The sequence below is a fragment of the Herpailurus yagouaroundi genome, unplaced genomic scaffold, assembly GCF_014898765.1.
Source record: "Herpailurus yagouaroundi ecotype Mexico unplaced genomic scaffold, PumYag 162, whole genome shotgun sequence".
Lineage (NCBI taxonomy): Eukaryota > Metazoa > Chordata > Mammalia > Carnivora > Felidae > Herpailurus > Herpailurus yagouaroundi.
Window position 1 is genome coordinate 72,001,326 of NW_024412403.1, and position 16,083 is coordinate 72,017,408.

At 38.7% G+C, this 16,083-nt stretch overlaps 2 protein-coding genes across 5 annotated transcripts in view; one reads left to right on the forward strand and one right to left on the reverse strand.

The window, feature by feature from the left end:
• Positions 1-16,083, forward strand: part of DRC9 (dynein regulatory complex subunit 9) — a 53,764-nt gene that overhangs the window by 30,276 nt on the left and 7,405 nt on the right. For all 3 annotated transcript variants that reach the window (XM_040484800.1, XM_040484801.1, XM_040484799.1), the window contains 2 exons: positions 6,598-6,759; positions 7,999-8,073. In XM_040484800.1, the coding sequence (XP_040340734.1) occupies positions 6,598-6,759; positions 7,999-8,073 (237 nt within the window). The remainder of the gene's footprint in view (positions 1-6,597; positions 6,760-7,998; positions 8,074-16,083) is intronic.
• LRCH3 (leucine rich repeats and calponin homology domain containing 3) overlaps positions 1-16,083 on the reverse strand; it is a 150,338-nt gene that overhangs the window by 3,920 nt on the left and 130,335 nt on the right. Inside the window, exon 23 of one of the 2 annotated variants that reach the window (XR_005793329.1) lies at positions 13,117-13,165. The exons of the other annotated variant lie outside the window; for it this stretch is intronic. The gene's annotated coding sequence lies outside the window, so the exon portion shown is untranslated. Of the gene's footprint in view, positions 1-13,116; positions 13,166-16,083 lie in introns of those variants that run through there. 2 annotated transcript variants of the gene reach the window in all.

A 16,083-nucleotide genomic window follows, 5' to 3' on the forward strand; every position in this document is an offset into this window, starting at 1 on the left:
TTCCTTCCTTCCTTCCTTCCTTCCTTCCTTCCTTCCTTCCTTCCTTCCTAATAAGCCAAGACCTTTATTGATACAGCAGGTACTTTTCAATGAACCCAAGAAAGGCCGTCTTCTCTGGGAAGATGGGATGTCTGCACAAACCCTTGAAGTTGTACTACTTCAAAAAAAAATAAGCTCTCCCTTTTACCACAGCCCTTAGATCTGTACCTGCCCACATCGTCCCTCCCCCATTTTAAATAGGCAGAGCCCACAGGTACACGTGACCAATGCTAGCCAGCCACTCCAGTAGACAGTTATGTCAGTTCTGTGTTACTCGTGGACAAAGGCATAGACTTTCAGATCTTGCAAAGGATTTAGGAAACAGACGATTTCTCCCTCCACCTTGAAAATAAAATACACTTCAGCCGATGCATGTCCTGAAATAGTTTAGCTGGGAGTCCCTAGGAAGGTGGTCCATTGTCAGTCCCTTCTTCATCAGCCTGTGCATCCAAAATTATCCTCAAGGTCACATGAATCATTTTTTGGTGGTTTTTTTGTTTTTTGTTTTTTTAAACAGTCTTTCTTGCTGTAAGAACTCTTATAACGGAGCCTCATTCTCCTACTGCTAATACCTTTTCATGCCACTGGAATAACACTGTACTGCTGTTTTCTATGGGCCTTTATAAATGTACTTCATTAGCAAGTCAGTGTCATTTCTGTCCAGTGACTGCACGGCCTGCTCGATTTCACTGCTCTTAAAATTTGTAAGCACTTTCAGCACCACGCTCTGGGCTCATTCCTTCACAGCTTATCTTTTCCTGGCTTATTTTGGATTACTTGGTTTTTTTTTTTAGATTTTGATTTTAATTTACCTAATGGCCTTTTACCTATACCTCTTTGTATTTTTTAGATATATAGTTGCTCTAGGGATTCCTTTTAATAATCTCTTTAGCATTAATACTGCACCACTTCACATAAAATGTAAAAACCTTGCACTCATATAGTTCCACTGTTCCCCTCTTCCCCACCACTCACCTTTATTCTGTCATACATGTTACACATATATACATTATATATATTACACAAGACACAAGACCACAAGACAAAAAAAAATATGTTTTTTCCCTTAATTATTGTGCTTTTAAAAATTAAGAAGAAAATAATTGTCTTACTTACCCTGATATTTATCAGTAAGTTTCCATCTGGTGTCATTTCCTTTCAGCTTAAAGAAATTTCTTTACTATTTCTTGCAATCCATGTTTGCTGTAGACGAGTCCTCTTTTCTTTTTTTTTAAATTTTTTAAAAAATGTATTTATTATTTGAGAGTGAGAGAGAGAGCATGTGGGAGGGATCATGTGGGATCTCATGACTATGAGATCATGACCTGAGCCAAAACCAAGAGTCAGAAGCTTAAAGCGACTGGGCCACCTACGTGCCCCAACAAGTCCTCTTACTTTTGTTTTTCCCAGGTCTAAGGCCATACCACTCTGAAAGCACCTGATCTTGTCTTTTACCTAGAAATGTGTCTATTTTGCTTTTGTTCTTGAGAGACATTTTCAGTGGGTATAGAATTTTGGGTTGACAGATTTTTCTTTCAGTACTTTAAGGATATTCACTATATTTTGACCTCCATTCTTTGTTTTGAGAAGATAGCAGTCATTCAAATCATTGTTTTCCTGTATATAATGGGTTCCCTTTTGGATTTCCATTTTTATCTTTGATTTTCAGCAATTTGATTATACTGTGTTTAGATGTGATTTTCTTCCTATTTATTCTGTTTGGATTTCGCTGTAGATGTGATTTCTTCATATATATTCTGTTTGGGTTTCACTGAGATGTCTGAAAATGTAAATTTGTGTCTTTCACAAAATTTATGAGATTTTCAGCCCTTATCTTCCCCCCCCAAAGTTCTATACCCATTGAATATATCTTTCAAGAACAAAGACAAAATAGAGCCCTAACAATCATGACCATGCAATATTGTAAAAATCATTTGAAGTGCTTCCTCTTTGTTTTGATTACTGCAGTTTGTGGTACCAAAGAGTATTTATAAAACAGGGGAAAATACTCGCTGTCCTCTGTTGTAGTTATACATTTATAATATCATGTATAGTTAGGCATTACATTTGAAGGGTTTTACTCAAAAGAGATCTGTCAAGACAATGAGGTGTATGGAAACCTCATTACAAAAGGAAAGAAAAGAGAAAATTGATACAATTGAAATGGGAATAGTTCAAATGGAAATGAAAGTAATGGGTGGAATTGGAGTCTGAAACTTTTGAAGTTTGGACCTGATTATATTTCATCTGTATCTTAGAATGGGTGACTCTGTGCAGCTCAGAGCTTAGAGTTATTCAGAGACTGTTACAGAATCAGCCACTGTTCTTGGTCACAGACAGACAAACAAATATATATGTTAACTTAATACAGAATTGTATTTTTTTCCAGTGGCTTCTGTCACTTTAATAGACCACATTGCAATTTTCCATCCAACCAAAGCAGCAGCCCAAGGGGTAACACAAGTTCCAACTTCTCCAGACAGTAGCTTCCAAAAATTCCAGGAACCATACTCTCATCTCTGCTTTGTGTTCAATTATGAAAACGGACACTACCATTAAAATTCTTTGGCTTACAATATTGTGGCAGCCATCAGAGCCTTATTAACTATAATTGGTTGACTGCTTCTTTCCATTTCTAAATCATGTTCCTCTGAATTCAGATTAAAAGTACAGATCTGAAGGCAGTTTTGGGATTTCTGACTAAAGTTTGGTCTGCTACAAAAACCCACAAATATGGTGCATCAGTCCACAGACCTTGATCATGGGGAAGGCTGCAGATGCCATGGACAACCAGGGTTATGCTGGTGGGTTGTGGTGAGGGCAGATCTTTTCTTAGTGAGAATCTTAAAAGGCATTCATATAACTCATGACAATTGGCCTGTAACCCACTGCTTCTAGGCTGCCTCCTTTTTGCATACCAAGAAGATGCAGAAATGGAATTGTATTTTAGTTCATTTGTTAGTGTGCCTTGATCATGATTTTACCATGACTAGACTGTCAAGATTTTATATCTTCCTCTGTTTCCATACTTTCACCATAGGAGGCCACAAGTTGTGCAGAACAGTAATACAGGAGGGAATAATCAGAGGCCCACAGCAACAGCATTGAAACCAGATGCCTTTTACTTGGCACGGTATAATTGTAGACCAATGTTGTATGACCTTATCAAGTTACATAATGTAATACCTTTTGCTTGCCATAGGAAGAAACTCCTAGAATTTTAACTCTGCATTTCTGATCTTCATATTACTACTCTAAAAGACTTAATATTCAATTTGATAAAGAAAACTGACGAGAACATTTTCCTGAGTTTTTGAAAGTATATTTTTGTACGGATGCTATTTAATGAATACTTAAGTGTTCAACACTGTTAGATTCTGTGAGAAACAAACGCACAATTATTTATGTGGCTGAGATTTTCTGGAAAAGGTTTTATGGATTTAAGTGGTGTATAAGCAGGGTCTCAAAGAAAGTCTAAGTGGTTAAATAGGTATAAAGATAACAGCCGATGAAGAAGTGACACCATCACATTTCACTTTAACTCAAGTCTTCCTAGAAATCCAAACTTTATTGTTGACTTCCATACAGTTTGAACTAGAAGGGAAGAAAAAAGTGAAATGGGAAAGAGGAGAAGGGAGGAGAGTGTAGATAGAAGGGAAGGGGAAAAAGTGAGCCAAAAAAGAACTCTCTTAAAATTAATTTAATGAACATTTATTGAGTAGGTAAGTTGCATGAGGCACTGGCAGGGTTTTACAGTTGAGGAAAGTCTTAGGTTAATTGCCCACAACTTTTAAGAGACTAAAAAGCACTGAGATGTGTTATCAGCTAGGCCTTGTAGCATATTCTCTGCCAGAGATACTCATCTCTTTGGAGTGGCTTTGATACAGGTGGAATAACTGCTCTATAATTGGAATGATTCCATAGAGTTACACCAAGAAGTCAGACAAAATGACCTGAAGAATTCCTTTCTGACTAATTTTAGGGGCCTATGAGCCTTTATTTTACTTTTAAAAAATGGGTTTTTTTAAATTACAGTTTATTTTCTTTTTTTCTAAGTGTTGATTTTTGAGAGAGAGAGAGAGAGAAGTGTGAGCAGGGGAGGGGCAGAGAGAGAGAGACACAGAATCTGAAGCAGACTCCAGGCTCTGAGCTGTCAGCACAGAGCCCGATGTGGGGCTCAACCCCATAGACCTGCCAAGGCACCCGGAGGGGCCTATGATCCTTTAAACTATATTTGTTTTTTATTGTGGATGATCTTGACCGATTTCTGCTTTGTTTCTTTTAATACTTACAATTTACTCTGCCCAGCTTACGTGGTAAGACTAAAATTGGTTGGTATTTAGAGAAACCGAGATCTCTGATAAAGCATTGCATTTTTATTACTAGTTGTGTTTGCTTGCTGTGCTGTCAGCTAACTGGTCATCTCTCTGTGAAATGACTCATGATGTGTCTGATTCTTTTCAAACAATGAAATGTTTCGCCCTGACTAAAACCTTCCCAAAACTTCCCCTGGCACTTGGAATACAATTCAAACTTAATAGCGCCTGAGGTCCCGCATGGTTCCTTCTTACCTACCTCTCCAACCTCATCCTGTCCCACTCTCAACTGTTGCTGGGATAGTCTCTAGAGTTTTCTTTCAGTCCCTGGAATGTATCCAGGTTTTTCGTGCCTTAGGACTTGGGCATTTATTTTTCCTTTTTCTGAGAATCTTCCTTGACCCCACTTTTCATGTGACATACATATTTACCCTTCAGGTGTCAGATTTAACATTCTTTTCTCAAAGAATTCTTCTTATTTATTTTTTATATACATGTATTAAAATGTACATATTTTACATTTTAATGTAAATTAAAATGCACATTTTAATGGGGCAGAGAGAGACAGGGAGAGAGAGAATACCAAGCAGGCTCCACCCTGTCAGTGCAGAGCCCAGTGTGAGACTAGAACTCATGAACCATGAGATTATGACCTCAGCTGAAATCAAGAGTCAAGTGGTTAACTGACTGAGCCACCCAGGTGCCCCAGAGAATCCTTTTTAGACCATCCAATCTAATGTAGGTCTCCTTTATTATTTTCTCTCATGAGAAAATGTTGCTCTATTCTTTAATAGTGTTTTGCACCTTAAGAAAAGTTTACATACCTTGCACCTTTAAAAATGTTTTTGCTTTTGTTTTTAAAATATTTTATCTTTAAGTAATTCTGTACCCAGTGTGGGGCTCGAGCTCACAACCCCAAGATCAAGAGTCACATGCTCCACCAACTGAGCCTGCCACACGCCTCAAAAAGTTTTTTAAAAAAATATGTATTTATTTTCGAGAGAGAAAGGGAGAAAACACAAGCTGAGAGGGGCAGAGAGTGAGGGGGACAGAGGATCCAAAGCAGGCTCAGCACTGTCAGTGCAGAGCCTGATGCAGGGCTCAGACTCATGAACCATGAGATCATGACCTGAGCCAAAGTCAGATGCTTAACTGACTGAGCCACCCAGGCACACCCAAAAAGTTTGTTTTTAATCACATCTCTGTCACTAGATGGTAAAGTCTATGAGGGCAAGGACCATGTCTATTAGATCTCCACTGTTTAAGTTAGTATGATACTGAATGAATTTTTTTAAAAAAATTATTTCAAAGAGAGAGAGAGCACATGAGTCGGGGAGAGGGGCAGAGGGAGAGAGAATCTTAAGCAGGCTCCATGCTGAGTGCAGAGCCTGACACGGGGCTTGATCCTACAATTCTGAGATCATGATTTGAGCTGTAATCAAGAGTTGGACCCTTGGGGCACCCAGGTGGCTCAGTTGGTTACGTGTCCAACTTTGGTTCAGGTCATGATCTCACGGTTTGTAGGTTTGAGCCCTGTGTTAGGCTCTGTGCTGACAGCTCAGAGCCTGGAGCCTGCTCCAGAATCTGTGTCTCCCTCTTTCTCTGCCCCTCCCCTGCTTGTGTGTGTCACTCGCTCTCTCTCAAAAATAAACACGAAAAGAATTTTAAAAAAGAGTTGGACTCTCAACTGACTGAGCCACCCAGGTGCCCCTGAATATTTTTTTTAATGAATATTGAAACTTTAAATTGCCAAGCACTTTGTGACCTGCAAAGAATTTTCATATATCCTCCATTCAGTTTCTTATAATCACTTGCTAAGATATACCAGGCAAGGCAGATGTTAATGCTTTTATGCTATAGAAGGTAAGACTTAGAGAGTTTAACTGACTTGGCCAGGTTACCATAGCTGTTGAGGGCTTGCATGGGAAGACAGTTCTTTTGATCATTTAGATCAGTGCTCTTTCTCCCACAATGAGATAGTAATGGAAAATCTTTGTAGATACAAAGATATATACCCAAATAGTGTACTTAGGAAAGAATCTCACAGTCCTGGTGCTAACTTATCTTTCATTTTCATTTATACTATCCCTGATTATTGGCTAACTTTCCTGTAGTGAGATGGCAGAAAAATGGATCCAGTTCCTTGCTGATTTATAAATACAGAAGGTAGGCTTTAGCCACTGGCTGAACTGAATGGAAGTAGAATGTATTTTAATTTAGAAGCCTGGTCTTACCTCTACAGAGTCAGAATGAATATATTGCTCACCTCAAGGACCAGTTGCAAGAGATGAAGGCAAAAAGCAACCTGGAGAATCGCTATATGAAGAGAAACACTGAGCTGCAGATCTCCCAGACCCAGAAGAAATGTAACAGAACAGAGGAGCTCTTGCTGGAAGAGATAGAGGTAATCACTGCTACATTAAGAATGAACACGGTAGGTGGCATTTGGGCTGTCACTCCTCATACTGCTTCACCTAACAGAGGAGGAAGGGCTCCTCTGTTGATCTTTGCTCTATCTTTCCTGCAGCTCTCACATTTGAGATTAAAAATAAAAACAGAATGAAGCGCCCCCAAACAAGATACTTATTGTGAGTTTTTGCTGCTGCCTTCTTTACCCAACAAGTACCTTTTATCCCCCAATAAGAAATATAAAATCGGGACTCCTGAATGGCTCAATTGGTTAAGCGTCTGACTTCCTCTCAGGTCACGATCTCAGTTTGTGAGTTCAAGCCCAACCTGGGGCTCTACGCTGTCAACTTCAGATCCTCTGTCTCCCTCTCTCTCTCTCTGACCCTCCCCTGCTCCCACACACTCTCTCTCAAAAATAAATAAACATTAAAACGTATATATAAAATCAAGGGGTGGCTCAGTTGGTTAAGCTTTCATGACCTTTGATTTCGGCTCTTGTGAGATTAAGCCTGACACAGAAGATGGAGCCTGCTTGGGATTCTCTCTCTGCCCCTCCCCGACTTCTGCACACACACGCATGCTCTCTCTCTCAAAATAAATAAATAAACTTAAAAAAAAGGAGAAAGAAATATAAAATCAAGCATGCTGAGATTCATTCAAACCTAAATTTTAGAGATGGGAAATCCCACTGGAAAAATACCAGGAGAAACAAACAAGGGGTAGACCGTCATTAGAAAAGGAAGACTAAATGACTAAAAGAACAATAGGTAGGTGAGAAGGAGCAAACATTAGTAGTGTCATCCATGTTCAGGAGGACTGCTTTCTCTGGTCCCTCACTTATTTGAAAACTTCCTCGATGGGTGTGGTATATGACTCTGACTGCAAACTTCTTGCTCTCTGGAATTTCCTTTTTGAGGCCTAAGAACACTGTGCCCTTGAAACATTTTTCTCTCCTTAAATGACATCACTTTCCAGGCAACTGGATTATGGTTCTTATGTCCTGGACACTGGCATGTGTTCAGCATAATGCCCAACACATGGCTCAGCACCATCCATGAACACAAACTGGGCTAAAGGGAACTGATTTGTTGCCCCAGAGTGATGTGGTAGGATTCTTGGGACTCCAGTTGGTAAAGAAAACCTGAAATACTGTCACAGCTACAACTCTAATCTTGAGAACTTCTCATTCCAAACCCTACTGGCAAGAATTCCTGATATTGGTTTATTTTCACAGAAACTAAGGTTGAAAACCGAAGAAGAGAATCGGATTCATATGGAAATTGAAACATTCCTTAGAAAGGAGCAGCAGGTAGGTCACCAAAAGTTTTCTGTCCTCTGATTTATTTGTGTTCCACTTACAAAAAAATCAAGGGTGGCAAAAAAAATCTTTTTAAGGAAAGAAAAAATTTTTAAATGTTTACTTATTTTTGAGAAAGAGAGAGAGACAGAGAGAGACAGAGTGTGAGAAGGGGAGGGGCAGAGAGACAGGGAGACACAGAATCTGAAGCAGGCTCCAGGCTCTGAACTGTCAGCACAGAGCCTGATGCGGGGCTTGAACTCATGAACCGCGAGACCATGACCTGAGCCTGAGGCTTACTTAACCGACTGAGCCACACAGACACCCCGGAAAGAAATTTTTTAAGGAGTAAAAAATCAACCATAATTCTACCAGCCTAGTGAATGAATTGTAGCCCATGTCTTGTCTCACAGTTATCCATATGAATATTTTATAAAGCTGTAATTTGAGTACAGGTTAAATATTTTATCTTCTGCCTTTATCATTTAGCATTATAAAATTTGCTCCTAGATTCCTCATAGTCATAATTTTAAAATAAAATTTACTGATTTTTAAAATTATAAAAATAACATACTCCTAGTTGAGGGAAGATTTTTTCTTTAATATGAAATTTATTGTCAAATTGGTTTCCATACAACACCCAGTGCTCATCCCAGCACTTTCAACAATTGCCAAATCATGGAAAGAGCCTAAATGTCCATCAACTGATGAATGGATAAAGAAACTGTGGTTTATATACACGATGGAATACTACGTGGCAATGGGAAGATTGTTTTTTAATCGTCAATCGCTTTTTCACTCATTTTTTCATGTTATTACATTATCTTCATAAAATAATTTAAAATAGTTTTATAATGTTCTACTGAATGGTCATGCCCTAGTTTACTTATTACCCTTTATTTGGGATATTTATATTATTTCCAAGGTTTCATTATTATATATAATGCAGTAATGAAAGCTTTGCCCAAATAACTGTTTTCTTTCATTGCAATTATTTACTAAAGGTGAATCTCAAGTATGAGAGTATTATGTCAGAGAGACTAGTATTTTGTTTTGGTTTTTTTTGTTTTTTGCCTCTTGTTTTATTTTATTCTTTTAAAGTTTTTATTTAAATTCTAGTTAGTTAACATGTGGTGTAATATTGGTTTCAGGAATAGAATTTAGTAATTCTTCACTTGTATACAACACCTAGTGCTCACCACAACAAGTGCCCTCCTTAATGCCCATCACCCATTTATTTTTTATTTATTTTTTTTTTTTAAGGATAGTCTTTATGGTTTTTTTTTTTCAACGTTTTTTATTTATTTTTGGGACAGAGAGAGACAGAGCATGAACGGGGGAGGGGCAGAGAGAGAGGGAGACACAGAATCGGAAACAGGCTCCAGGCTCCGAGCCATCAGCCCAGAGCCCGACGCGGGGCTCGAACTCACGGACCGCGAGATCGTGACCTGGCTGAAGTCGGACGCTTAACCGACTGCGCCACCCAGGCGCCCCAGCCCATCACCCATTTAGCCTATCCCCTGCCCACCTCTCCTCCAGCAACCCTAAGTCTGGGTCTTTTATGTTTTCTTCCCTCTCTCTTTTTTCCCCTTCCCCTATGTTCATATGTTTTGTTTCTTAAATTCCATAGAAGTGAAATCATATGGTATTTGCCTTTCTCTGAATGCCTTATTTCACTTAGCATAACACATTCTAGCTCCATCCACATCATTCCAAATGGCAAGATTTCATTCTTTTTGATATCTGAATATTATTCCAATGTATACATACCACATCTTCTTTATCCATTCATCACTTTCCGTAATTTGGCTGTTGTTGATAATGCTACTAAAAACATTGGGGTGCATGTGCCCCTTCAAATAAGTATTTTTGTATCCTTTGGGTAAATACCTAGTAGTGCAATTGCTGGGTCATAGGGTAGTTCTATTTTTAACATTTTGAGAAACATCCATACTGTTTTCCAGAGTAGAAAACACCAGTTTGCCTTTCCACCAATTGTATAAGAGGGTTCCCTTTCTCCACATCCTCTCCAACAAATGTTGTTTCCTGTGTTGTTAATTTTAACCATTCTGACAGGTGTGAGGTAGTATCTCATTGTGGTTTTGATTTGTATTTCCCTGATGTTGAGTGATATGGAGCATCTTTTAATGTGTTAGCCATCTGGATATCTTCTTTGGGAAAATGTCTATTCATATCTTCTGCCCATTTCTTAACTAGATTATTTGTTCTTTGGGTGTTAAGTTTGATAAGTTCTTTATAGATTTTGGATAGTACTCTTTTATCAGATATGTCATTTGCAAGTATCTTCTCCCATTGTTGCCTTTTAGTTTTGCTGATTGTTTCCTCTTCTGTGCAGAACCTTTTTATCTTGATGAGGTCCCAGTAGTTCATTTTTGCTTTCGTGCTTTTGTTTCCCTAGCTTCCAGAGATGTGTCTAATAAGAATATGCTACAGGTGAGGTCAAAGAGATTGCTGCCTGTGTTCTCCTCTAGGATTTTGATGGCTTCCTGTCTCACATTTAGGTCTTTCATCCATTTTGAACTTATTTTTGTATATGGTGTAAGAAAAGTCTAGTTTTCCCAACACCAATTGTTGAAGAGACTGTCTTTTTGCCATTTGGTATTCTTTCCTGCTTTGCTGGAGATTAGTTGACCATATAGCTATGGGACCAATTCTGGGTTTTCTCTTATGTTCCACTGATCTATGTGCAGAGACTGGTATTTTGGAACTCTTGATAAATATTGCTAATATGTTCTAATCTACACTACCATCACTAATGTGAATTGCTGACACTAATTTCAAGGTATCCTCAACCACACTAGACATTTTACATATTTTTAAAGTGCTAATTTAATGAGTTGTCTTATTTTGCTTCTTTTGCTAATAGAATTGACCATTTTTTCATATATTTACTTATTCATCTTATTTCTTCTTGTGTGAATTATATGTGACTGAAATGGTTTTAATTAATAATTATAATACTAATAATCAACTAAGATGTGTGGAGTTTTTCAAAATATCTCTGTTGGATGAATAAGGAAAAAAGATTCAGTCTGCCTTTGAGAAAGCTAATGGATTTTCAGTAAACAGTTCCAAATTTGTGGTGAAAGAATAGAATTTATAGATTCTATCTCACAGGACTTTACTGAAAAAAAAAAAATTGGTAGGCTCTTAGGAACAGGGTTTTATACCCCAGCAATTTAAGATTATGTACCATGGTGGCACTTGGGTGGCTCAGTCAGTTGAGTGTCTGATTCTTGATTTCGGCTCAGGCCATGGTCTCCCAGTTTGTGGGTTCGAGCCCCACTTTGGGCTGTGTGCTGACAGTGTGGAGCCTGCTTTGGATCTTCTCTCTTTTCCCCTTTCTCTCTCTCTCTCTCTCTCTCAAAAAAAAAAAAAAAAAAAGAATATGGATCTCTCTCTCTCCCCCCTCTTTCTCTTTCTCTCTCAAAAAACAAAACAAAACAAAAAAGATTATGTGTCATGTTACCTGTTCAACTCTTAGATGCATAGCTAGCACGTGTTTAATAATCAGATGAGTTGGTGGATAGATGGGATAATGGATGGATGAAGTCAGTGTTTCCTAGATATTCAGCCCAATAACACAAGTAATATATAAATACTTTTCAATTAAAATTTGAAACAGCACAGGGTCACCTGGGTGGCTCAGTTGGTTGTGTCCAACTCTTGATTTCGGTTCAGGTCATGATGCTACAGGACGTGGGTTCAAGCCCTGTGTCAGGCTCTGAGCTGATAGCACAGAGACTGCTTGGGATCCTCACTGCCCCTCCCCTGCTCACGCTCTCTAAATAAATAAATATTTAAAAAAGTAAATAAAATTTGAAACATAGATTTTAAAAAGTGAAAGCTCTCTTAATCACTCCTCATTCCAAGATTTCTTCCACATCTTTTTCTTTCATATACATACTTGTGTATGTACCTAAATACTTACATGTTTTTAGTATTTATCCTTCTATTTATTTATATTTGTGACATAAATGATATCATAGTATATATATTATTCCAGATTCTGGTGTTTTTTTTTTAATTTACTTTGTCTTAATGTTTCCTATAGAAGTACAACTGTTATATAATATCCCATAGAGGGGACATATCAAAATTTAGTTAACCATTCTTCTGACCGTGGACTTCCAGGTTGTTTCCAAGTTTTGCTATTATAACAATGGTAAACATTCTTATATGTCTCTAAATGCATGGTGTATGGAAGGGCTATTCATTTTTGCATATTGCTGTAGATTCGTTATGTCCTCTCATATTAGTTTTAATGGTTTTTCAGTTGATTTGTTCAGATTTTCTAGGTAGAAATCTTTTTGACTGCAGTCAAATATATGTCTGTTTCCATTTTGTGGCTTATTGTATAGCTAGAGTGTCAAGTGTAATGTTGATTAGTAGTAGTGATAATGGGCACTGTTTTTCTATTCTTGGTTTTAATGGTATTTCAGTCAGTATTGCACATGAGTTCATGGGCATGCCACATTTCTCATGTGCAAGTTAGGGCATTCGTTGGGAAGTAATGGGGCCCCAAAACTTGGAATGGGACTATCTGGATGAATTCAGATGTAATTGATAATCTTGTACCCCCAGTAACTCAGCCTGCCTTACCAGTGGAAGTAGTCTGCCCTCCAGGGTCTGAGGAGATTAGTTTTACTTTCCCTGAAAATGCTGTGGTAACAACTTCATCTGAGGCAGATGCTCACTCTCAAGACCCAGCACAAATCACTCCTATTGTCCCAGGATCCATAACTAGAGTCAAATCTCAGCAAGTTCCAGGGATACAGGTAACTCGGATAACTATAATTCAGAAGGAAATGGCTTATACACCTGACAAATTATGAGACTTTGCTAATATATATTGGCAGAAACCTGGGAGACATGTTTGGGAATGGATTCTAAGGGTGTTAGACCAAGGAGGGTAGAATATAATGCTAGATTGAGTCATGTTCCTTGATATGGATATACTTACTAGAGATTGTGGATTCGGTGTGATAGCTTGTGAAGCTGGAGGTGACTTTTAACAGTTGCTTTAAACTTGGATTCAACAATGGCCCACATTTAATGAGGTGGAGATGCCGGAGCTTCCCTGCTATGATTTGGAGGAGAAATAGGAATATCAGAGTGAATTTGTGTGATCTACAAATCTGTCGCTGAACACCTATCTATACCTGTAACGAGTTTCTGTGAGACATTTCTTCCTAGAAGACACTCCTATACGAAGGCATTGAGAAATACATTAGTGAGGGGAGCACCTATGTCCTCAGAAAGGTCTTTGGTTGCTTTCCTGTGTAGGCCAGGTAAGATCATGGGTGATGTCATCATTGAAATGGCTTCTCTGGTTTCAGTGGGGTGATGGGGCCCTGGAGTGCCAGAGGACATGTGACAGCACTTCCCTGCTAAAGACATGTGAACACATTTACCATGAAGGGTAGCAAGGATATACTGGAAATCAGAATGCCTTTGCCCATAGGGATATTTAGCAATGGCTAATTAATCGTGGTATCCCTAAAAGCAAAATTGGTGAGTAGCCTGATAAAGAATTACTTGATGTATATAACAGAAGAAAGTCCAAGTCTAGTAGCCAAAACCCTGATTTGAACCACCACAATGAAGAGTCATGGTTTTTCCTCTGATTTCCAGATATAAGTCAATTCAAAGACCAAAGCCCCTTAATTGAAGGGGACAGGTCCCCCTGAGGATGAACTCTGCAGCATTACCGCAGGCATAGACTGCGAATCTTCCTCTAAGCCTACTTACTCAAAGGGAACTGTGGCTATTTGTTAGAGTTACTATGCACTGGAAAAAAGAAAATATCCAGATTTTTTCAGATTACTGAGCATTGGCTTTGAACTGATATTAACTCCTGGGAACCCAAAACAGCACTCAAATGGTCGCTACTCAAAATGAGGGATTATAGTGCTCAGGTGATAGATGGAGTCTTAAGTCTGATGGACTCTGGGCCCACTTGTTCTGTGGATCCGCCCTGTGGTTATTTCCCCAGTTACTGAACGTATAATTGGAGTAGACATACTTGGCAACAGACAGAATTTCCACATTGGCTCTCTGACCTATGGAGTAAGGGCCATTATGGTAGTAAGGGCCAAGTAGAAGTCTCTGGAACTTCCCCTCTCTGCCAACACAGTAAATCATAAGCAAATGCTGTGCCCCTGCCGCAACTGCAGAAATTAGTGCCAACAAAAAAAGACTTGAAAGAAGCAGAGGTAGTGATGCTTATCACATTCCTATTTAACTCAGCTGTGTAGCCTGTAGAGCTGCATGATCTTGGATAATGACTGTGAACTGCTTTAAGTGTAATCAGGTGATGATTCCAATTGCAGCTACACTTGCAGATGTAGTATCTTGACTGAAGAACTTCTTCGAAGGCCACTGGCATTTGGTAGGCACCTATTAACCTTAACTTGAACAAAGCCTTTGCCTCTAAACCAGTGTGAAAAAACCTCCGGAAGTAATTTGCTTTTACCTGGCAGGGCCAACAGTACACCCTCACAGGCTCACATCAGGGCCATGTCAGTTCTCCTGTTCTCTGCTATAATGTGGTCTGCAGAGATACTGCTTGCTTTGACTTTCTATAAAGCACTGTAGTTGTCCACTGTGTTATGTTGATTGTATCTGATGAACAGGAATTGGCAAGGACTTTGGATGCCTTAGTAAGACATATGAATGAGAAGGTGGGAGAGAAACTATTTTTGGTACCAATTTTGTAACATGGTTCAGTTAGGTGACAGAAACCACAGCAGTAATTTCAGCAGGGAACACTTAACAAAAGAATCATTAACTGATAATAAGGGACTGGCTACAAAGAAAGGATAAAAGAGAACTCTAAAGAACATCTTAGGGCTGAAGGACAGTATCCAAGGAAGAAATAAACAGAGATGTTTGCTTTGTTGCCTGGGGTCAGAGCAGGATCATAGCTAGTGGGATAAACCTGGCAAGCAGGAACTGTGGACTGATTGGTAAGCAAGAATCCTCCTGTTGTACCAACAAAACTTGTTGGTGAACAAGTGGCATAAATGTCCCACACACATGCTACTGCCAGCCCTGCCCCAGGAACAAACGATGAAGCACAGTGGAATCAAGGAGCAGCTCCCTCCCTCATGTCCCTCCAGCGACCTCTACTGACAAAATTTAGCATTATGCCAGCTGGCAAAAGAGAACTGTTTACAGCAAGCATCCAGGTTGACAAAACTGGCTGGTGAAGGATGCATTTTAGAGTTGAGAGGCAATAAATTGATAACTGGCATGAATGGGGATTGTATGAAGTGTACCCTGTAGGCTTATGGTAGATAAACGTTTATCAAGTTAAGGAAGTTTCCTTTTGGTCTTGCTGAGTTTGTTTGTTTTTTAATCTAGAATGAGTATTCAAGTTTTATGAGATGGATTTTTTTCATCCATTGAGATGATACGGGCTTTTAATTTTTTAATAAAGTAAAATATATTAATAGATTTATTGATGTTGAGTCATTTTTAAATTCTTGGGATAGGGGCACCTGGGTGGCTCAGTTAGTTAAACATCCAACTTTTGCTCAGGTCATGATCTTGCAATTCATGAGTTTGAGCCCCGTTGGGCTCTGTGCTGACAGCTTGGAGCCTGGAGCCTGCTTCAGATTGTGTCTCCCTCTCTCTCTGCCTCTTCCTCCGTTCACACACAGACACACACACACACACACACACACACACACACACTCTCTCTCTCTCTCTCTCTCTCTCTCTCTCTCTCAAAAATAACATAAAAAATTTCTTTTAAAAAATAAAGAAGTTCTTGAGTTAAACCCTACTTGTTCTTAATATATTATTCTTTTACCAGACTGCTAGATTGATTTGTAGATTTTTATTTTGTATTTATATATTCCATAAACAAGGTTGACCTTTGGATTTATTTTTTGGTGTTCTTTATGTTGCTATCAGTTATGCTAGTTTAGCAGCTTGAGTTGGGAAGCTTTCTATCTTTTTATGCTCTGAAACCTAAAAATATAAATAAAGCAAATA